The sequence below is a fragment of the Hypanus sabinus genome, unplaced genomic scaffold, assembly GCF_030144855.1.
Source record: "Hypanus sabinus isolate sHypSab1 unplaced genomic scaffold, sHypSab1.hap1 scaffold_832, whole genome shotgun sequence".
NCBI classification, from domain to species: Eukaryota; Metazoa; Chordata; class Chondrichthyes; order Myliobatiformes; family Dasyatidae; genus Hypanus; species Hypanus sabinus.
The window spans coordinates 88,247-112,600 of record NW_026781685.1 but is presented as its reverse complement, the minus strand read 5'-3'; the positions used below and the strand labels follow the sequence as shown (position 1 = coordinate 112,600).

At 46.7% G+C, this 24,354-nt stretch overlaps 1 protein-coding gene across 1 annotated transcript in view; it reads left to right on the top strand.

Annotated features, from left to right (window-relative positions):
- Nucleotides 1-23,732, top strand: part of LOC132390287 (NACHT, LRR and PYD domains-containing protein 3-like) — a 56,621-nt gene extending 32,889 nt beyond the window's left edge. The window contains exons 8-12 of the mRNA XM_059962899.1: nucleotides 685-2,422; nucleotides 17,223-17,309; nucleotides 17,465-17,635; nucleotides 23,313-23,480; nucleotides 23,645-23,732. Coding sequence (XP_059818882.1) covers nucleotides 685-2,422; nucleotides 17,223-17,309; nucleotides 17,465-17,635; nucleotides 23,313-23,480; nucleotides 23,645-23,732 — 2,252 coding nt within the window. The remainder of the gene's footprint in view (nucleotides 1-684; nucleotides 2,423-17,222; nucleotides 17,310-17,464; nucleotides 17,636-23,312; nucleotides 23,481-23,644) is intronic.
- Nucleotides 23,733-24,354: the final 622 nt, after the last annotated feature.

The following is a 24,354-nucleotide window of genomic DNA, read 5'->3' as shown; positions in this document are numbered from 1 at the left end:
TGACAGTGTCGGGAAACACGCATCCCTAACAAGGTCCTGACACAGAAAGAGACAGCACACACCCTTCTCATGCTGTGAAAATCTACACACCCCGTCAATATGCTGTCACACTGTGAGACCCCCATACACAGTCCAGGCACATTGCGAGACCCCACACACCCATGAAAGGGTTCGAACACACTTTAAGATCCCGCACACCCCAACCAGTCACCCACAGTGTAGGTGCTGATCAGCAAAGCTGCCTCTTTGCATTTTTAATTAGTGATGCTAGGAGGGGGAAGCTGTGATTCCCTGACACGTTCCTTTGGTAGAATTCTCACTACCCTCTTTACTATGTCTATACACCACATCAACATAAGGGATTAAAAGTTTCATCCACAGGAACAATTATATTTGTGGCAGTCGTGGGAGTTTGACGAGTACGGGACAATCTGGGGTCAGTAAACTACCAGGGAAATTCTCACCTTCACAACACAGTTAATGCGGAAATGTGATGATCTGGTGTTTATCTAGACCACGCCTTTCTGTCCAGTCAGGAGTCTTTTAATCAAATTGACTTTACTGTACGAATATCCATTGATGAATCTATTAATGCAATGGCTTTGAGATAACTCTTGCGTGCTTAGATACTGAGTTCAGCGTTGAGGCATCTAACAGTTTGTCCACTGTCTGTTCCCATGGAAGATGTTCAACAGAAACACAAGGAGGCTCTGCGGGCACAAACTGAAACACTGAGAGTGAACACGATCCTGATGAGGGAGAAGGTGAAGGTTTTCCAGCTGGTTGATCGATACGCTGAGCTCACGGTCATTTCTACTGTTCGAGAACGGAGACTTGTGGAACATGAGCTGCTGGCAAGAGGCAGAGACCACGAGGAGTGGAGAGAAAAACATCTCCGTGGACACCTGGAAAAACTCCGGATGGATCAGCTGTTCCACAGCAGCTTTACTCGGAGTAAATCCAAATCTGTGAGTTCGGCAGCAATGGCCGGAGTCCCGGGGATCGGGAAAACAACAATGGTACAAAGGATTGTTCATGACTGGGCCACGGGGAAAATATACCAACAATTCCAGTTTATCTTCAGTTTCAAATTCCGGGATTTAAACTCCATTAACTGCAGAATAAACCTGAAGGAACTCATTCTGGATCAGTATCCTTACTTTGGGAACATACTGAGAGAGGTCTGGAAGAACCCAGAGAGATTGCTGTTTATATTTGATGGTTTGGATGAATTCAATGACACAATTGATTTTGCTGACAGTCAGAAAGACACGGAACCTCAGTCCACATGCACAGATCCTGCATTCAAGTGTAAGGTGTCTGACATTGTGTACAGTTTAATCCAGCACAAGCTGCTCCCAGGGTGTTCAGTGCTGGTGACCACCCGTCCCACTGCGTTACATTTACTGGAAAAGGCTAAGATCAGTGTCTGGGCTGAAATCCTGGGATTTGTTGGTGAGGAAAGGAAGGAATACTTCATCAGACATTTTGAAGATCAGACGGTGGCGGCAGCTGTTTTCAAACACGTGAAGGAGAACGAGATCCTGTACACCATGAGCTACAACCCCTCCTACTGCTGGATCCTCGCTCTGGCACTGGGCCCCTTCTTCACACAAAGAGTCAGGGACCCGCAGCGAGTTCCCAAGACCATCACCCAACTGTACTCCTACTATATTTACCACATCCTGAAAAACCACGGTCGTGAGATTGAGAACCCCCGTGATGTGTTACTCAGGGTTGGTCAGATGGCCTTCAGAGGAGTGTCCGAGAAGAAGATTGTGTTTACAGATGGAGATTTGATCAACTACAATCTGCAGCCTTCCCAGTTCCTGTCCGGGTTCCTGATGGAGCTTTTGGAGAGAGAGGATTCTGCCCGGAGCGTGGTGTACACATTCCCACACCTCACGATCCAAGAGTTTGTAGCTGCAGTCGCACAATTCCTGAATCCAAATCCCGGGGATATCCTGAAATTCCTCACTGGAGCCCACAACACGACAGATGGGCGATTTGAGGTATTTCTCCGTTTTGTTGCTGGTCTCTCCTCCCCAATGACAACTCGGGGCCTGGAGGAGTTTCTGTGTCCATTTCCTCATCAAACAACCTGCCGGGTGATTGACTGGGTGAAGGAGGAGGTTGAACGCCAAAGTGGAAACATGGGGAGTGAAGCTGGTAAAAGGAGCCTCCTGAACACATTACACTACCTGTTTGAGTCTCAGAATCGTGGACTGGCTCAGGCCGCACTGGAATCTGTGGAAACACTTTCATTCAGTGGAATGACACTGACCCCGATTGACTGCGCTGTCCTGTCTCATGTCATCGGACTCAGTGACACAATAAAACACCTCAACCTGCAGAATTGCCACATTCAGTGTGAAGGAATCCAGCGGCTGGGACCCGGGCTGCACAAGAGCCAGGAGTTGAGGTAACTTGATTTATCTCTCACTCTGAACTGTGAAACTGTCTCATTGTGTTGTTTCAATGTAAAGGAATTTCAGTAAATTTGTAGTAAATCAGATTGTGAAGAATTGTGACAAATGCCCAGGGGATCGGTCAGTAATTCCCCAAGGACGGGAAGGTTCTGTGGTTCTTTGAGAAGGGATGTTGGAGACTTCATCAGATCAGTGAACAACGGCCATTGGTTTAATGGTAGTAAATCACAGGAATGGCCGTGCTACTCACTGCCTGTGACACGTCCATTGACAATGTTCCTTCTCACTGTGACTGACACCCAGACCGACACTGACTGCAGCAGGTGGGTCAGAGATTCACACCCCCTTCCCGGTGAGGGACAAGAGACCATCAGCAGACTGTCCCAGTGAGAAGGAATGAAATACCATTGTGAGATTGTCCTCCTACTGCCATTCCCCGTGCGTGACTTTGCTCACTTCCAGATACGCAAAGAGCGAGGGCGCATCTCCTCTGGGCCTCTGTTCAGACCCAACATACACGCACAAAATTGTCTGCATCCTCTCGTCTTGTAGGATTATCGTTTACCCTTGGAATCCACCTGTGGGACCTCTGATCCCAATCCGCCTTCCATTATTTGGAATCTCGCCCCCATCCCCATTCCTCCTGTGCGCTCTCTATTACTCGTTCCTCATCCTCCTGTGGGATGTCTTTCCCACACCCACCCTTCCTGTGAGATCTCTCTTCCCCATCCCCCTTCCTTCTATCGGATCCTTATCCCCTTTCCTCCTGTGGGATCTCTCTCACCCATCGACTTCCTCCTGTCTGATCTCTCTTTGGCATGCCCCTGTGGAATTTCTCTTCCCCAGCCCCCTTCCTCCTGTGTGATTTCTCTTACCAATCCCACATCCTCCTGTGGGAACTCTCTTCCACATGCCTCCTCCTCCTGACCGATCTCTCAACCACTTCCCCCTACATCCTGTTTAATCTCTCTCTCTCTATCCCCTTCCTCCTGTGGGATCTGTATTCCCCATGCCTCATCCTGCTGTGGAATCTCTCTTCCACACTCCCATACCTTCTGTGGGATCTCCCTTCCCCATTTCCTTCTTCTTGTGGGATCCCTTCCCATCCCGCTTCTTCCTTCGGGATCTCTCTTCCACATCCCCATCCCCCTTTTGCCTACGGGATCTTTCCTCCCCATATCCTTCCATAGAATCATAAAATCATAGAAAACTACAACACAGAAATCAGACCATTCGGACCTGCTAGTCTGTACCGAATCCTTATTCCGCTAGTCCCATTGACCTGCACCCAGTCCATAACCCTCCAATCCTCTCCTATCCATGTATCTATCCAATTTGTTCTTAAAGCTTAAGAGTGAGTCCACATTTTCCACATCAGATGGCAGCTCGTTCCATACTCTCACCACCCTCTGAGTGAAGAAGTTCCTCCAAATGCTCCCCTAAACTTTTCCCCTTTCACCCTGAAGCCGTCCTCCTGTAATTCATCTCTTCTAATCTATGTGGAAAGAGCCTATTCGCATTTACCCTGTCTGTACCCTCAGAGTTTTGTAAACTATCAAATCTCCCCTCATTCTTCTGCGCTCCAGGAATAAAGTCCTAACTTGTTCAATCTTTCCATGTAACTCAACTCCTGAAGACCCGGCAAAATCCTATTAAATCTTCTCTGCACTTTTTCAAACTTACGGATATCCTTCCTGTGGTTAGGTGACCAGAACTGCATACAGTATTCCAAATTTGGCCTCACCAATGCCTCACACAACCTCACCATAGCATCGCAACTCTTATACTCAATACTTTGATTTATGAATGCAAGGATGACAAAAGCCTTCTTTGCAACCCTTTCTACCTGTGATGACACTTTCAGGGAATTATGTATCTGAACTCCCCGATCCCTTTGTTTCTCCGCACTCCTCAGTGCCCTAACATTTGTTGTGTATGCCGTACCCTCATTTGTCCTTCCAAAATGGAACACCTCACACTTGTCTGCATTAAATTCCATCTGCCGTTTTCTGGCCCATTTCTCCAGTTTGTCCAGATCCCTCTGCAAGCTTTGAAAGCCTTCCTCGCTGTCCACAACGCCTCCATCTTAGTGTCATCCTCAAACAGGCTGATCCAAATTATCAAATTATCATCTAGAATCTAGATCATAGATTTAAACAAAAAACAACAATTACCTCAGAACAGATCCCTGAGACACACCACTAGTCACAGTCCTCCAGTCTGAGAAGCAATCTTCCACTACCACTCTCTGCCTTCTCCCACACAGCCAATTTCAAATCCAGTTTGCAACCTCTACATGGATAGCTGGTGTCTGAACCTTTTGAGTTAACATCTTATGGCCTCTGATGGCCTTACTAAAGTCCATATAGGCAACCTTCACAGCCTTTTATTCATCTACCTTCTTGGTAAATTCCTCGAAAAACACTACAAGATTCATTAAACATGATTTCCCAGGCACAAAGCCATGCTGACTATCTTTAATCAGCCCTAGGCTGTCCAAATCCTTGTATATGCGATCTCTCAGAACGCCATCCAATACTTTACCTACTAGTGATATCAGGTTTACTGGCCTGTAATTACGTGGTGCACTTTTAGAGCCTTTTTTCAAACAACGGAACAACATGAGCTACAGTCCAATCCTCCGGCAGCGCACCCATAGTTAAGGATATTTTAAATATTTCTGCCAGGTCCCCTGCAATTTCTACACCAGTCTCGCTCAAGTTCCGAGGAAGTATCATGTCAGGCCCGGGGGATTTATGTAACTTTATTCGCTGTAAGGCAGCAAACACCTTCTCCCCTTTAATCTATATATGTTCCATAACACTACTGTTCAATCCCTTAATTCCATATACGCTATCCCAGTTTCCTGAGTAAACACTGATTTAAAAAAATGTTTAAGATCTCCCCCATCTCGTGAGGCTCCACACATAGACGAACACTCTGACCTTCTAGGGTACAAATTTTGTCCTTTAATATTCTTTTACTCTCAATATACTTGTAGAAACCCTTCGCTTCACCTTCACATTATCTGACAACACAACCTCATGTCTTCTTTTTGCCTTCCTGATTTCCTTCTTCAGTATTCCCTTACATTTTCTATCCTCTTCCAGTACCTCATTTGTTCCTTGTTGCCTATACCTGCTAAACACCTACTCAACCAGATCGCCAATATCCCTTGAAAACCAAGTTTCCCTATGCCTGTGAAATTTGCCTTTAATCCTGGCAGGAACATGTGAACTCTGCACTCTCAAAATTTCACCCTTGAAGTCGTTCCACTTACTGAACACATCCTTGCCTGAAAACAACTTATCCCAATCCACTCTTCCCAGATCCTCTCTCATTTCCACAGAATTGGAATACATCTGTCAAATACTTCTGTCACCTGACCTGTTTGGTTCCCTAATAGGAGATCAGGTACTACACCCTCTCTCGTTGGTACCTCAATATATTGATTTAGAAAACTTTCCTGAACACATTTGACAAACTCCACGCCATCTAACCATTTCTCAGATTGGGAGACCCCATCAATATGTGGAAAGTTAAAATCCCCTCCTATTACAACTTTCTGTTTCTTACATCGGTCTGCTAAATCTCTACAGGTTTGGTCCTCCGATTCTCTCTGACTATTGTGCGGTCTACAATACAACCCTATTCGTGTGGTCGCACCTTTCCCGTTCCTCAGCTCCACCCATGTGGCCTCCGTAGATGAGCCCTCCGGGGAGTCCCGTTTACGCACAGCTGTGATATTCCCCTGACTGGTAATGCCACTCCTCCCCCTTTCATCCCTCCCCCCTATCACGTCTGAAACAATGGAAACCCAGAACATGAAGCTGCCAGCCCTGCCCCTCCTGCAAGCCATGTCTTACTGATAGAAATAATGTCGATATCATTATCGTGCCAATCCACGCCCTAAATTCATCTGCCTTACCCACAATACTCCTCGTATGGAAATAAATGCACCTGAGAACATTTCTATCACGGACAAAACTTATATATATGTCTATACAAGCAGTCCACGCATGATCCTTATCATCCTCCACATCACTATCTTCTCTAACACTCTGGCTTCCCTCCCCCTGCAATCTAGTTTAAAACCCCCGGAGCAGAACTTGCTAACCTACTGGCAAGGATGTTAGTCCCCTCCAGTTCAGGTGCAAACTGTCCAATTCGAACTGGTCGCACCTCCCCTGGAAGAAAGCCCAATTGTCCAGAAACATGAACCCCTCCCTCATGCACCATCCCCTCAGCCGCGTATTTAGCTGCATTATCTTCCTATTTCTAGCCTCACGAACATGTGGCACGGGTAGCAATCCACCTGTGAGATCTCGCTTTCCCATCCCTCTTTCATCCTCTGGGCTCTCTGCTCCCACTCCAACTTTCTTCCAACTGTTGGATCGCTCTTCAGCATCCACCTTCCTCCTGTGGTATCTCTCATTCCCATCCCCCTTCCTTCTGTGCGATCTCCCTTCCCCATTCCTTCCTGCTGTCGAATTTCTCTTCTCCATACCCCTTGCTCCTGTGAGATCTCTCTACCCTTCCCCCTTCCTCCTGTGGGCACTCGGTTCCCTATACAACTTCCTCCTGTGGGATTTCTCATCACCGGCTTCCTTCATCCTGATGAATCTCTCTTCCCCATCCCCATTCCAACAGTGGAATCTCTCTTCTCCACCCCCATGCTCCTATGGGATCTCTATTCCGCATCACCTTTCACCCTCTGGGGCCTCTGTTCCCATTCCACTTCCATCTGTGGGATCTCTCTTCCCCATCAACTTCCTGCAGTTGGATCTCTCTTCCGCATCCCCCTTCCTCCTGTGCGAATTAACCTCCCCACCCCTTTCTTCCTGTGGGATCTCTCTTCCGCATTCCCCCTTCCTCCAGTGAGATTTAAACTCCCTACCCCTTTCTTCCTGTGGGATCTCTCTTCCTCATCCACCTGACCACCCTGGGAGCTCTGTTCCCATTCCTCCACTTCTTATGGAATCTCTCTTCCCAATTTCCCTTCCTCCTGTACATCTCTGTTCCCAATTCCCCATCCTCTTGTGGGACCTCTCTTCCCCATCCCCCTTCCTTCTGTGGGATCTCTCTTCCCCATTCTCCTACCAAATGTGGGATATCTCCTCCCCACCATCTTTCATCCTAGGGATATATCTTCCCCAACACCCATACTTCTGTGGGATCTCTCTTCCTCATCCCCCTTCCTCCAGTGGGATCTCTCTTTCCCATCCCCCTTCCTCCTGTGGGATCTCTCTTTCCCATCCCCCTTCCTCCTGTGGGATCTCTCTTGCTCATCCCCCTTCGTCATGTGGGATCACTTCTCCCCACCCCACTTCCTCCTGTGAGATCTCTCTTTCCCATTCCCCATTCTCCTATGCGCTCTCTCCTCCCCATCAATTACCTCCTGTGGGATCTCTCTTTCCCATCCCCCTTCCTCCTGTGGGATCTCTCTTTCCCATCCCCCTTCCTCCTGTTGGATCTCTCTTGCTCATCCCCCTTCCTCCTATGGGATCTCTTTCCCATTCCCCATCCTCTTGTGGGATATCTTTTTCCCATCCGCCTTCGTTCTGTGGAATCTCTCTTCCCTATTCTCCTACCAACTGTGTGATATCTCCTCTCCACCATCTTTCTTCCTAGGGATATATCTTCCCCAGCCCCCTTACCTCTGTGGGATCTCTCTTTCCCATTCCCCTTTCTCCTATGCGCTCTCTCCTCCCCATCAATTACCTCCTGTGGGATCTCTCTTTCCCACCCCCTTTCCTCCTGTGGGATCTCTCTTTCTCATCCCCCTTCTTCCTATGGGATCTCTTTCCCATTCCCCATCCTCTTGTGGGATCTCTTTTTCCCATCCGCCTTTGTTCTGTGGAATGCCTCTTCCCCATTCTCCTACCAACTGTGTGATATCTCCCCACCATCTTTCTTCCTAGGGATATATCTTCCCCAACCCCCTTACTTCTGTGTGCTCTCTATTCACCTCCCCCCCCCCTTCCTTCTGTGCGCTCTCTCCTACCCATCCCACATCCTCCTGTGGGATCTCTCTTCCGCATGCTCCTTCCTCCTATGTGATCTCTCTTCACAATCCTACTTCATCCTGTGGGATCTCTCTTCCACATCCTCCTTGTGGGATTTTTCTTGCCCATTACCTTCCTGCTATTGGATATCTCTTCTCATCCACTCTCCTGCTCTGGCATCTCTTTACCCGATCGCACTTCCTCCTGTGGGATCTCACATCCCCATCCTATGTAATACCTCTTCCCCATACCCTTCCTTCTGTTGGATTTATCTTCCCCACCAGCTTTCTTTTTTTGGGATCTCTCTTTCCCATCATCTTCCTTCTGTTGGACCTCTCTTCCACATTCCACTTCCTTCTCTGGGCTCTCTCCTCCGTCCCCCTTCCTCTGGTGTGATCTCTCCCCTTCCCACATCTTCCTGTGGGATATCCCTTCCCAATCTTCCTTGCTCCTGTGGGATCTCTCTTCCCATTGGCCCTTCCGACTGAGTGAATTCTCCTCCCCACATCCCTTCAGAGAATCGGAAAATCATAAAACACCAGCGCACAGAAAACAATGGTGCCGAAACTTTATTCTTCTTGTCCCATTGACCTGCACCCAGTCCATAACCTTCCAGACCTCTCCCATCCATGCATCTATCCAATTTATTCTTAAAGCTTGAGTCCACATCTACTACATCAAATAGCAACACGTTCCACACTCTCCCCACTCTCTCAGTGAAGAATTTCCCCCTAAACCATTCCCCTTTTCACCCTGAAGCCAAGTCCTCCTGTAATTTATCTCTCCTAATCTATGCGGAAAGAGCCTATTCGCATTTACCCTGTCTATACCCCTCAGAATTTTGTAAACTTCTATCAAATCTCCCCTCATTCTTCTATGCTCCAAGGAATAAAGTCCTAACCTGCTCAATCCTTCCCTGAAACTCAACTCCTGAAGATCCGGCAACATCCTAGTAAATCTTCTCTGCACTGTTTCAATCTTACTGATATCCTTCCTATAGTTATGTGAACAGAACTGCGCACGATATTCAAAACTTGGCCTCACCAATGTCCCATACAACCTCATCATAACATTTCAACTCCTATACTCAATACTTTGATTTATGAATGCCAGGATGCCAAAAGCCTTCTTTACAACCCTGTCTACCTGTGATGCTACTTTCAGGGAATTATGTATCTGAACTCTCAGATCCCTTTGTTGCTCCGCACTCATCAGTGCCCTAACATTTACTGAGTATGTCCTACCTTGATTTGTCATGCCAAAATGCAACTCCTCACACTTTTCTGCATTTAAGTGGTGACTAGTGGTCTGCCTCAGGGATCTGTACTGGTTCCAATGTTGTTTGTCATATCCATTAATGATCTGGATGATGCAATAGTAAATTGGATTAGTAAGTATGCAGATGATACTAAGATAGGTGGCGTTGTAGATATTGAAAGTTTTCAAAGCTTGTTGTTCAAAGATTTAGGCCAGTTAGAAGAGTGGGTTGAAAAATAGTAGAGGGAGTTTAATGCTGATAAGTGTGAGGTGCTACACTTAGGAAGGAATAATCCAAATAGGACATACATGGTAAATGGTAGGGCATTGAGGAATGCAGTAGAACAGAGTGATCTAGGAATAATGGCGCATAGTTCTCTGGAGGTGGAATCACATGTGGATAGGGTGGTGAAGAAAGCTTTTGGTATGCTGGCCTTTATAAATCAGAGCATTGAGTATAGGAGTTTGGATGTAATGTTGAAATTGTACAAGGCATTGGTGCGGCCAAATTTGGTTTATTGTGTACAGTTCTGGTCACTGAATTATAGGAAAGATGTCAACAAAATAGAGAGAATACAAAGGAGATTTACTAGAATGTTACCTGGGTTTCAGCACCTAAGTCACAGGGAAAGGTTGAACAAGTTAGGACTTTATTCTTTAGATCGTACAAGGTTGAAGGGGGACTTGATAGAAGTATTTAAAATTATGAGGGGGATAGAAATAGTTGACCTGCATATACTTTTTCAATTGAGAGTAAGGGAGGTTGGAACAAGAGGGAATGAGTTGAGAGTGAAGGGGCAAAAGTTTAGGGTTAACACGAGGGGATTTTATTTTACTCAGAGAGAGGTCGTTGTGTGGAACGAGCTTCCAGTAGAAGTTGTAGAGACAGTTTCGATTTTGTCAGTTAAAGTAAAATTGGATAGGTATATGGACAGGAAAGAAATGGAATGGAGGGTTATGGGCTGAGTGCAGGTAGGTGCGACTAGATGAGAGTAAGCGTTCGGCACGGACTAGAAGGGCCGGAAAGGCCTGCTTCCGTGCTGTTTAATGGTTTAATGGTTATAAGTTATATGATATAAATTCCATCTCCCATCTTCTGCCCCATTCTTCCAGTTGGTCCAGATCCCTCTGCAAGCTTTGAAAGCCTTTGAAAGCTGCTGATCCAATTTATCACATTACCATTTAGGTCATTGATATGGACAACAAAGAACAATGGTCCCAGCACAGATCCCAGAGGCTCACCAGTAGTCACAGGCCTCCGTCTGAGAAACAATCATCCACTACCACTCTCTGTCTTCTCCCACACAGCCAATTTCGAATCCAATCTACAATCTCTCCATGGATACCGAGTGTCAAAACTTTCTGATCTAGCCTCCCATGTGGGACTTTTTAAAATGTTTTACTAACGTCTATGCATTCAACATCCACAGCCTTTCCTTATTATGCATCCTTGGTAACTTTCTCGAAAAACACAATAGGATTCATTAAACATGATCTACCACACACAAACAGCCCTTGGTTATCCAAATCCTTGTATATCCGATCTCTCAAAACACCTTCCAATAGGTTACCTACTACTGATGTCAGGCTCACTGGTCTGTAATTACCTGGTGTACTTTTGAAGTCTTTTGCAAAGAACGGAACAACATGAGCTACCTCCAATCCTCCGGCACTGCACCCGTGGCAAAGGACATTTTAAATATTTCTGCCAGGGCCCCTGCAATTTCTACACTAGTCTCTCTCAAGGTCGGAGGAAATATCATTTCAGTTCCGTGGAATTTATCTACCTTTATTCACTGTAAGGCTGCAAGCAGCTCCTCCTCTCTAATCTCTATATGTTCCATGACACAACTGTTTGTTTGCCTTAATTCCATATCCGCTATGCTAGTTTCCTGAGTAAACACTGATGCAAAAAAAAAACTGTTTAAGATCTCCTCCATCTCGTGAGTCTCCACACATAGACGACCACTCTAATCATCTGGGGTACCAATTTTGTACTTTACTATCCTTTTACCCTCAATATTCTTGTAGAAACCCTTCTGGTTTACCTTCACATTATTTGCCAACACAACCTCATGTCTTCTTTTTGCCTTCCTGATTTCCTTCTTTAGTATTGCCTTACATTTTCTATACTCTTCAAGTATAGAAGAGTCCCTTGTTGCCTATAGCTGCTAAACACCTACTTAACCAGATCGCCAATATCCCTTGAAAACCAAGGTTCCCTCTGCCTGTTAACTTTGCCTTTAATCCTGGCAGGAACATGCAAACTCTGCACTCTCAAAATTTCACCCTTGAAGGCGTTCCACTTACTGAACACATCCTTGCCAGAAAACAACTTATCCCAATCTTAAAACTAATGACATTATCGTCACTGGACCCCAAAATTTTGCTTACACATCTGTCACCTGACTTGTCTGGTTCCCTAATAAGAGATCAGGCACTGCACCCTCTCTCGTTGTTAGCTCAATATATTGATTTAGAAAACTTTCCTGAACACATTTGACAAACTCCACACCATCTAACCCTTTATCAGAGTGGGCGTCCCCGTCAATATGTGAAAATTTAAAATCCCCTACAATTACGACTTTCTGTTTCTTACATCGGTCTGCTACCTCTCTACAGATTTGCTCCTCCAATTCTCTCTGCCTATTAGACGGTCTATAATACAACCCTATTAGTGTGATCACACCTTTCCCGTTCCTCGGCTCCACCCATATGACGTCTGTAGACGAGCCCTCCGGGCTGTCCCATCTACGCACAGCTGTGATATTCTCCCTTACTGGTAATGCCACTGCTTCTTTCAACCTTCACCTCTATCACGTCTAAAACAATGGAACCCCGGAACATGAAGCTGGAGTTTTTAAGGAATATAAAAGTGGATAAATCTCCGGAGCCTCACAGGATATTCCCTTAGACCATGAGTGAGGTTAATGTAGAAATAGCAGGGACTCTGACAGAAATATTTCAAATGTCATTAGAAACGGGGATGGTGCCGAAGGATTTGTGTATTGCTCATGTGGTTCCATTATTTAAAAAGGGTTCTAAGAGTAAACCTAGCAATTATACGCCTGTCAATTTGACGTCAGTGGTGGGTAAATTAATGGAACGTATTCTTAGAGATGGTATATATAATTATCTCGATAGACAGGATCAGTCATCATGGATTTGTGCGTGGAAGGTCATGTTTGACAAACCTTATTGAATTTTTTGAAGAGATTACAAGGAAAGTTGACGAGTGTAAAGCAGTGGATGTTTTCTATATGGACTTCATTAAGGCCCTTGACAAGGCTTCACACAGAAGGTTAGTAAGGAAGATTCAATCTTTAGTTATTAATACTGAAGTAGTAAAATGGATTCGACAGTGGCGGGATGGGAGATGCCAGAGAGTGGTGATGGATAACTGCTTGTCAGGTTGGAGGCCGGTGACTAGTGGTGTGCCTCAGGGATCTGTACTGGGTCCAATGTTGTTTGTCATATACATTAATGATCTGGATGATGGGGTGGTAAATTGGATTAGTAAGTATGCAGATGATACTAAGGTTGGTGGCGTTGTGGATAATGAAGTAGGTTTTGAAAGTTTGCAGAGAGATTTAGACCAGTTAGAGGAGTCGGCTGAAAGATGGCAAATGGAGTTTAATGCTGATAAGTGTGAGGTACTACATTTTATAGGAATAATCCAAATAGGACATACATAGTAAAATGTAGGGCATTGAAGAATGCAATAGAACAGTGTGTTCTAGGAATAATGGTGCATAGTTCCCTGAAAGTGGAATCTCATGTGGATAGTGTGGTGAAGAAAGTTTTTGGTATGTTGGCCTTTATAATTCAGAGCATTGAGAACAGGAGATGGGATGGATTGTTAGAATTGTACAAGGCATTGGTGAGGCCAAATTTGGAGTATTGTGTACAGTTCTGGTCACCAAATTATAAGAAAGACGTCAACAAAATTGAGACAGTACAGAGGATATTTACTGGAATGTTACCTGGGTTTCAGCATCGAAGTTACAGAGAAAGATTGAACAAGTTAGGTCTTTTTTCGTTGGAGCATAGAAGGTTGAGGGGGGACGATAGCGGTATTTAAACTTATGTGGGGGACAGATAGAGTTGATGTAGATAGGCTTTTTCCATTGAGAATACTAGAGATTCAAACAAGAGGACATGAGTTAAGGGGCAAACGTTTAAGGGTAATATGAGGGGTAATTTCTTTACTCAGATAGGGTTAGCTGTGTGGAATGAGCTTCCAATAGAAGTGGTAGAGGCAGGTTCGGTATTGTCATTTAACGTAAAATTGGATAGGTATATGGACAGGAAAGGAATGGAGGGTTATGAACCGAGTATGAGTCAGTGGGTCTAGGAGAGTGTAAGCATTCGGCACGGACTAGAAGGGCCAAAATGGCCTTTTTCTGTGCTGTAATTGTTATATGGTTATATAGTTATTAGTCTTGCCCCTCCTGCAACCAAGTCTTACTAATAGCAATTACGTCGATATCATCATGTGCCAATCCACAACCCAAACCCATCTGCCTTCCACACAATACTCCTTGCATTGAAATAGATGCAGCTGAGAACATTCCTCTCACGTACAAACCATTGATATCTGTTTATCAAAGTAGTCTTCGCATGACCTTTATCCTCCTCCACTTCACTATCTGCTCTAACACTCTTCCCCCTCCGCCTACAATCTAGTTTAAAACCCCCGGAGCAGAACATGCTAACCTACCGGCAAGGGTATTAGTCCCCCTCCAGTTCAGGTGCAAACTGTCCAATTCGAACTGGTCCCACCTCCCTTGGAAGAAAGCCCAATTGTCCAGAAACATGAACCCGTCCCTCATGCACCATCCCCTCAGCCACGTATTTAGCTGCATTATCTTCCTATTTCTAGCCTCACTGGCGCATAGCACGGATAGCAATCCACCTGTGAGATCTCGTTTCCTCATGCTACTTTCTCCTGTGGGATGTCCCTTCCCTATCCGGCATCCTCCTGTGGGATCACTCATCCATCCGGCTTCCTCCTGTGGGATCTCTCTTCCCCATCCCCCTCCCTCCTGTGGGTCCTCTGTTCTCATGCCCCCTCAACCTGTGGGATTTCTCTTTCCCAAACCCATTCCTCCTGAGGTATCACTCCGACTCGTCACCAATCCTCCTCTATGATCTCTCTTCTCCATCCCACCTCTTCCTGTGGGATCTCTCTTCCCTATCCGGCATCCTCCTGTGGGATCTCTCTTCCTCACCCCCCTTCCTCCTGTGGGATCTCTTGTCCCATCCTGCTGTTGGATCTCCCTTTCCCTTTCCCCCTCCTTCTGAAGAGAGACCCCACAGGATGTGTTGTATCCGACAGGAAGTGGCGGGTATTCGAACAGAGGCCCGACAGGAGTAAGTGGATGGGAAAGAGAGTTCCCACAGGAGGAAGGGGGATGGGGAAGTGTGATCCCAGAGGAGGAAGTGGGATGGGGAAGAGAGATCAATAAGGAGGAAGGGACACGAGAAAGACAGATGCCACAGGAAGAGGGGAATGGGAACAGAGGCCCAACAGCAGGAAGAGGTACGGTGAAGAGAGAGCTCAGAGGAGGAGGTCAGATGGACGAGTGATGTAAAATCATGAAGGGGGATGTGGAAGGGAGATCCCAGAAGAAGAATGTGATTCCCTATCCCACTTTCTCCTGTGCCACCTCTGTTCCCATCCCCACAGTCCCTGTGGGATCTCTCTTCCTCATCCCCCTTCCTCCTGTGGGATCTCTCTTCACCATCCCCCTTCCTCCTGTGGGATCTCTTTTCCACATCCAACTTCGGCCTGAGGGTCTCTGTTCCCATCACCCCCACTTCCTGTTGTTACGAAATTCCCGTAACTGGATCAGTTACCAGCAAATATAGGGAGGTCCGTTGAAGTCTGATGGTACTATTTATTAAAAGTATTTATTGATAAAGGGCACAAAAATAAGGTTAATGAAAACATACAGATAATATACGTCGTCAATACTAAATCTAAGCGCGGGTATAATAATAACCGATAAGAAATATCTCTATCGTTGTCTAGGGGATAATGTATTGTCCGATGGAAAGGCAAGTCACCATCAGTTCGTTCAAGCTGCAGCGTTGTTGGGTTTAAAAGTGATGTAGTATAAACTTGCCCCAGGTCTTTTAAGATGCCAATCCGTTGAGTCAGGGGAGCGGGCTTCCCCGTTGTTAGCTAAAAGCTGTTTTCCGTGGTTCCAGTCACCGATTCCAGCCACGGAATCGAACGCACGTGGCTTCCTTCAGATGACTTCCTGCTGTTACGTGGTCGCTTAACGTTTCTTCTGGTGCGACTGAGGGGTTGTTCCTACAGCCCCTTTTTTATTCTGACTCGCAGGGTCGTAGATGTCAATCAGGTTGGGGGTGATGCAATCTCTCCCTCAACCAGCCCACTTTGCCCGAGGGCATTCACGTAGCAGAGTATCTCAATCCACAAATCTGTCTCCAAGCGACAATGGCCATGTCCCGTAGCTTTGCATCGCTATGGGGGGGGGGGGGGGAGAAACTTGACATCCTGCACGTCTCCCCCTCCTGACTTGGGCCCCCTTTCGACTCAACCCAACAGTGATCTGGCGATTTTCACAAAGGAGGGGGCTACGGACATAACACCCCCTTTCTTCAGGGCGTTTTTTTTTACCATCGGAAAAAAACGAATTCATACAGAGTCTTGCAGGGTGTTAGAATCTAACACAACACCAAACTTTTTTTTCTACAGTGTAATGCAGTTATCCACTCAATTCAGCATCTAGATAAACAATCCGTGAGCATATTATCACTTCCTTTAATATGCTGTACCTTAATATCGAACTCCGCCTTCCTCCTTAGGGATCTCTCTTCGCCATCCGCCTTCCTCCTTCGGAATCACTGGTCCATCTGACTTCCTTCTGTGGAATCTCTCTTCCCCACACCCTTTCCTTCTGTGGGGTCTCTCTTACCCATCCCACATACTCCTGTGGGATCTCTGTTTCCCCATCCTTGTGTGATCTCCCTTCTACATCTTCCTTCCTCTTCAGGGATCTATCTCTTCCCCATCTCCCTTCCATCGGTGGGATCTCTCTTCACCATCCCCCTTCCTGCAGTTAGGCCTCTGTTCCCATTCCCCTCTTCCTGTGGCATCTCACTTTCTCATCCCCCTTCCACCTGTATGATCTCTCTTCCCTGTCCCTCCTCTTCCTGCCGGTTTCTCTTCCCCATGCTCCTTCCTCCTGTGGGATCGCTCTTCCTCATCCAAGTTTTTTCTGTGGGATGTTACTCCCACATTCCCTTCCTCCTGTGGCATTTATCTTCCCCACTCCCTTTCCTCCTGTGGGTATCTTTCTTCCCCATCCCAATTTCTCCAGTGGGATCACTGTTCCCCATCTGCCTTCTTCCTCTGGGATCTTGACATTGACAGTGATGGGAACTCCGATCAGTGATTTACTGAAAGGTTTAACGTTTCCTAAAATATCCGAGCGAGAGAAATTCCCCCAAACTCACGGTTTGAATCACTTTATTCATCAATTTGTCTGTTTTTGTTTAGACTTGGGCGAAACCAGCTGGGAGATTCAGGAGTGAAACTGGTGTCTGCGGCTCTGAGGAACCCAGAGTGTAAAATACAGAAACTGTGGTAAGTGCCAGACTGTGGGAGATTGTGTTTACAGTCACTGGGTGTCTGACACTGAACATTAATGTGATCAGTAATTGTGTTACTGATAAACACTGGGGATTTGTACCGTCTCCTGTCTCTCTGTGTCCTTCACCCTCACTCTCTCTCATCTCCAGGCTGGAGAATGTCGGTCTCACAGATTCTGGTGCCGAGGATCTCGCCTCCGCTCTCAGTACAAACCCATCACTGACGGAGCTGAACCTGAGTTATAATAAACTGGGGGATTCAGGAGTGAAACTGGTGTCTGCGGCTCTGAGGAACCCGGAGTGTAAAATACAGAAACTGTGGTAAGTACCAGACTGTGGGAGATTGTGTTTACAGTCACTGGGTGTCTGACACTGAACATTAATGTGATCAGTAGAAACAAAGAAACATAGAAAACATACAGCACAATACAGGCCCTTCGGCCCACAAAGCTGTGCTGAACATGTTTCTACCTTAGAGTTACCTCGGTTTTACCCATAGTGCTCTATATTTCTAAGCTCGATGCAGCCATCCTGGAGTTAAAAAGATCCGATCGTGTCCGCCTCCACCACCGCCGCCAGCAGCCCATTCCACGCACTCACCACTCTCTGCGTAAAAAAACTTACCCCTGACATGTCCTCTGTACCTACTTCCAAGCACCTTAAAACTATGCCCTCTCGTGCTAGTCATTTCAGCCCTGGGGAAAAGCCTCTGAATATCTACATGATCATTGCCTCTCATTATCTTGTACACCTCTACCAAGTCACCTCTCATCCTCTGTCTCTCCAGGAGAAAAGGCCACGTTCACTCAACCTATTCTCATAAGACATGATCCCCAATCCAGGCAACATCCTTGTAAATCTCTTCTACACCCTTTCTATGGTTTCCATGTCCTTCCGATAGTGAAAAGACCAGAATTGAGCACTGTACTCCAAGTGGGGTCTGATCAGGGTCCTATATAGCTGCAACATATAACCAAATAACTATTACATCATGGAAACAGACCAGCTTGGCCCTTGCAGTCCGTGCCGAACGCTTACTCTCACCTCGTCCCACCGACCTGCACTCAGCCCATAACCCCCCATTCCTTTCCTGTCCATATTCCTATGCAATTTTACTTTAAATGACAATACCGAACCTGCCTCTACCACTTCTACTGGAAGCTCATTCCACACAGCCACCACTCTCTGAGTAAAAAATTCCCCCTCGTGTTACCCTTAAAGTTTTGCCCCCTAACTTTCAAATCATGTCCTCTTGTTTGAATTTCCCCTACTCTCAACGGAAAAAGCCTATCCACGTCAACTCGATCTATCCCCCTCATAACCTCTCAACTCTTAAACATTACCTCTCGACTGTTAAACTGAATCCCACGACTGATGAAGGCCAATACACCGTGTGCCTTATTAACTACAGAGTCAACCTGCATAGCAGCTTTGAGTGTCCTATGTTTTCTGATCATCCACACTGCCAAGTCTTGCCATGAATACTATATTCTACCAGCATATTTGACCTACCAAAATGAACCACTTCACACTTATATAGGTTAAACTCCATTTGCAACTTCTCAGCCCAGTTTTGCATCCTTTCGGTGTCCCGCTGTGACCTCTGACAGCCCTCCACACTATCCACAACACACCTAACCTTTGTGTCAGCAACAAATTTACTAACACTACCCTCCACTTCCTCATCCAGGTCATTTATAAAAATCACAAAGACTAGGGGTCCCAGAACTGATCCCTGAGGCACACGACTGGTCACCAACCTCCATGCAGAATATGACCCATCTACAACCACTCTTTGTCTTCTGTGGACAAGCCAGTTCTGGATCCATAAAGCAATGACGCCTTGGATCCCATGCCTCTTTACTTTCTCAATGCCTTGTATGGGGTACCTTATCAAATGCCTTGCTGAATTCCATATACACTACATCTACGGCTCTACCTTCATCAATGTGTTTAGTCACATCATCAAGAAAATCATTCAGGCTCGTAAGGCACGACCTGCCTTTGACAAAGCCATGCTGTCTATTCCTAATCATATTTTGCCTCTCCAGATATTCATAAATCCTACCTCTCAGGATCTTCTCCATCAACTTTCCAACCACTGAAGCAAGACTCACTAACCTATACTTTCCTGGGCTATCCCTACTCCCTTTCTTGAATAAGTGAACAGCATTCGCAACCCTCCAATACTCCGGAACCTCTCACATCCTCATTGATGATGCAAAGTTCATTGCTAGAGGCTCAGTAATCTCCTCCCTCGCTTCCAAAAGTAGCCTGAGGTACATCCCATCATGTTCCAGTGACGTATCCAACTTGATGCTTTGCAAAAGCTCCAGCACATCCTCTTTCTTAATATCTACATTCTCAAGCTTTGCAGTCCACTGCAAGTCATCCCTACAAACACCAAGATCGTTTTCCGTCACGAATACTGAAGTGAATGATTCATTAAATACCTCCGCTATATCCTCCTGTCCCATACGCAGTTTTGCATTGTCACACTTGATTGGTCCTATCCTCTCACATCTTACCCTCTTGCTCTTCACATACTTGCAGAATGCTTTGGGGTTTTCCTTAATCCTGTCTGCCAAGGCGTTCTCATGGCCCCTTCCAGCTCTCCTGATTTCATTCTTAAGCTATTCCCTGCCAGTCTTATAATCTTCCAGATTCATATCATTAACTCGTGTTTCGAACCTTTCATGAGCTCTTCTTTTCTTCTTGACTAGATTTACAACGGCCTTTGTGCACCACGGATCTTGTACCCTACCATCCTTTCCATGTCTCATTGGAACGTACCCACTCAGAACCCCACGCAAATATCACTTGAATATTTTCTACATTTCTTCGGTACGTTTCCCTGAGAAAATCTGTTTGCAATTTATGCTGACAAGTTCCAGCCTGATAGCCTCATAGTTCTCCATACTCCAATTAAAGGTTTCCCTAACTTGCCTATTCCTATCTCTCTCTAATGCTATGGTAAAAGAGATTGAATTGTGATCACTACCTCCAAAATGCTCTCGCACTGAGAGACCTGACACCAGGCCAGGTTCATTTCCCAATACCAGATCAAGTACAGGCTCCCCTCTTATAGGCTTATCTACATATTGTGTCAAGAAACCTTCCTGAAAACACCTAACAAACCCCACCCCAACTAAACCCCTCACTCTAAAGAGATGCCAATCAATATATGGGAGATTAAAATCTCACACTTCAACAACCCTGTTATTATTACTCCTTTTGGGAATCTGTCTCCCTATCTGCTCCTCGATGTCCCTGTTACTGTTGGGCGGTCTATACAAAACACCCAGTAGAGTTATTGACCCCCTTCCTGGTCCTAACTTCCACCCACAGAGACGCCGTAGACAACCCCTCCATGACGTCCTCCTTTTCTGCAGCCGTGACACTATCTCTGATTAACAGTGCCACGCACCCACCACTTTTTCCTCCCACCCTGTCCTTTATGAAACATCTAAAGCCTGGCACATGAAGTAGCCATTCCTGCCTCTGAGCCATCCAAGTCTCTCTAATGACCACAACATCATAGCTCCAAGAGCTGATCCACACTCGCTCATCCGCGTTATTCATCATACTCCTTGCATTAAAATAGACACATCTCAAATGATTGGACTGAATGTGTCCCTTCTCTATCTCCTGCCTATCCTCCCTTTCGTATTCTCTCCAAATTTTCTCTATTTGTGAGCCAACCTTCCTTTCCTCCATCACATCAGTTCATTTCCAACTCCGAGCAATTCTATTAAAACTCTCCGCAACAGCCTTAGCAAACCTTCCCTGCAGGATATTGCACCCCCCCCCCGGGATTCAAGTGGAACCCATCCTTTTTGTGCAGGTCACAGCTGCTTCAAAAGAGGTCCCAATGATCCAGAAATCGGAATCCCTGCCTCCTGCTCCAATCCCTCAGCCACGCATTTATCCTTAACCTCATCCTATTCCTATTCTCACTGTCTTGTTGCACAGTCAGTAAACCCGAGATTACTACATGTGCGTTCCTGTTTCTCAACTTACATCCTTACGCCCTGTGGTCTGTTTTCAGGACTTCGTCCCTTTTCCTAACTATGTTATTGGTCCCAATATGTACCACGACCTCTGGCTGTGCTCTCTCCCACTGCAGGCTATCTTGGACGCGATCTGAAAATCCGGGACCCTGGCACCTGCGAGGCAAACTACTGTCATTCATGTGTTTCATTCCTGCATCCAAAGATTCGCCTGTCTGACCCGTTAACGACAGAATCCCCTATCTCTACTGCCATCCTCTTCCATTCCCTGCACTTCTGGAGCACAGGGCCAGACTCTGTGCCACAGGCACGTTCACCGTTGCTTCACCCCACCCCCCTTAGGACGCCCCCACTCCGGCAGTACTAGAACAGGAGTACCTATTGTCAAGGGGTACAGCCACAGGGGTATTCACTAGTACCTGCTTCTTGCCCTTCCCTCTCCTGACTGAACCACTTCTTCAGTCTCCCATGGCTCAGGTATGACCACCTGCCTGTAACTCCTCTCTCTCCTCGCTCTCCGTGACCAGACGAAGGTCATCGAGCTGCATCCCCAGTTCCCTAACTCGGTCCCTAAGGAGCTGCAGCTCGACACACCGGGTGTAGAAGTTGCCGGCCAGGAGGCTGGGAGTCTCCAGGATCTCCCACATCTGACACAGAGCACAGAAAACCAGCCTCACACACATAACTCTCTGTCTGTATTGTAAACAGATAACCTACCTCGCCTCGACCCTTTATCGCCGAAGCCCCGTTGAGCCAAAGCCTTCCTACTCTGTCTCCCGCTCCTCTGACGCTCGCTCTGTAAATCTGTCTTCCTTTTAAACTCTTCTCGCTGTTTTCACTGGCCGACTTGCGCAGTCGTGCTGAGGAAAAAAAATCAGTAATTGTTTTACCGATAAACACTGGGGATTTGTACCGTCTCCTGTCTCTCTGTGTCCTTCATCCCCCACCCCCCCTCTCTCTCTCTCTGATCTCCAGGCTGAGTGGTGTCGGTCTCACAGATTCTGGTGCCGAGGATCTCGCCTCCGCTCTCAGTACAAACCCATCACTGACGGAGCTGGGCCTGAGTGGTAATGAACTGGGAGATTCAGGAGTGAAACTGGTGTCTGCGGCTCTGAGGAACCCGGAGTGTAAAATACAGAAACTGTGGTAAGTACCAGACTGTTGGAGATTGTGTTTACAGTCACTGGGTATCTGACACTGAACATTAATGTGATCAGTAATTGTGTTACTGATCAACACTGGGGATTTGTACCATCTCCAGTCTCTCTGTGTCCTTCAATCTCACTCTCTCTCATCTCCAGGCTGTTCAGCGTCGGTCTCACAGATTCCGGTGTCGAGGATCTCGCCTCCGCTCTCACTACAGACCCATCACTGACGGAGCTGGACCTGAGTGATAATAAACTGGAAGATTCAGGAGTGAAACTGGTGTCTGCGGCTCTGAGGAACACGGAGTGTAAAATACAGACACTGCAGTAAGTACCAGACTGTGGGAGAGTGTTTACAGTCACTGGGTGTCTGACACTGAACATTAACGTGATCAGTAATTGTGTTACTGATGAACATGATGCACCATCAATAACTCACACTGAGATGTAAGGCGAGATATCGGCTTTTATTGACTGGAAGAAGGAACCAGGAGTGAGTGTCCATCATACTATGACCTGGAGACTGAGGCCGAGCGTCAGGCCTCAGATCGCCTTTATACAGGGGCCTGTGGGAGGAGCCACAGGAGCAGTCAGCAGGGGGCGTGTCCAGACAGGCACATAGTTCACCACAGAACACTGGGGATTTATACCGTCTCCTGTCTCTCTGTGTCCTTCACCCTCACTCTCTCTCATCTCCAGGCTGTGGGAGATTGTGTTTACAGTCACTGGGTGTCTGACACTGAACATTAATGTGATCAGTAATTGTGTTACTGATAAACACTGGGGATTTGTACCATCTCCTGTCTCTCTGTGTCCTTCACCCTCACTCTCTCTCATCTCCAGGCTGTGGGGTGTCGGTCTCACAGATTCTGGTGCCGAGGATCTCGTCTCCGCACTCAGTACAAAACCATCACTGACGCAGCTGAACCTGACCTCAAACTCGCTGACAGATCGATCTGCCCCCGCTATCCGCCTCCTCATACTGACCCTCCCGAGTCTGGAGTCGATCGAGTAAGTGTTTGTGTTAATGTTCAATGTGATAAAATATCAGCGGATCGGCAGGTTGTCTGGTGATATTTGTCTGTGAGTGTTGTTGAAACATTAACCCCGGTCCCCTGTTACTGACACTGTTGTGTGATCTGTTTATTTCATCTTTATTCTTCCATCTGTCTCAGGCTGGAGGACAATCGGTTCAGTGAGACCGGGAGGAAGGAACTGGGACCTCTGGAGGGACTCAGACCCGGACTGAGAGTGGATCTGTGAACATCCGAATGTGTGAAAATCCCCAACCGCGGGATGGGAACATTTTGGCCGATTCCCCGCATCCCCTTTAACTCCCGCCCTTACCTTTAATGGCCGCGCGCCCGGTGTGATTCCCAACGGTTTTAACGGAAGTGGCTCAGGTCTCGCGCTGTGCGTCGCTCGGAGCGGTCCCGCAGTGACGTGTTTCCGCCTGTTGTCCGGCGGGGTGTGCGTGTTCGGGACTCCCACGTGACACCCGAGAGAATTACCCAGACAGGAAGAGCCCGGGGGTTATCCCGGGACAGAATCCTTTTGCTCCCTTTGCTGAAAACGGTGCAGTCTGGCCGATATAATGATGTCAAATTGACAAATCCCTCGGCAATGACCCTGGATCTGCAGCGATCCGGGACACGGCCCTGAAGTGTGATTTTATAATCATCGGTTCCCCGGTGCAGAGTGACGGTGAGAAACGGGACTCATTATTCATCCGGTCACTCGTTGTCGCCGATCAGTTAATTGTGGGTGACTGTGAATGAGTCGGGTCAGTTTATTTATTCCCGCACGTCAGCAGCTCACTCATTGTTTAATTTACATTTGTCATGATGAAATCAATAAACCGCGGTGACTTCCTGTCCTGGTGCCG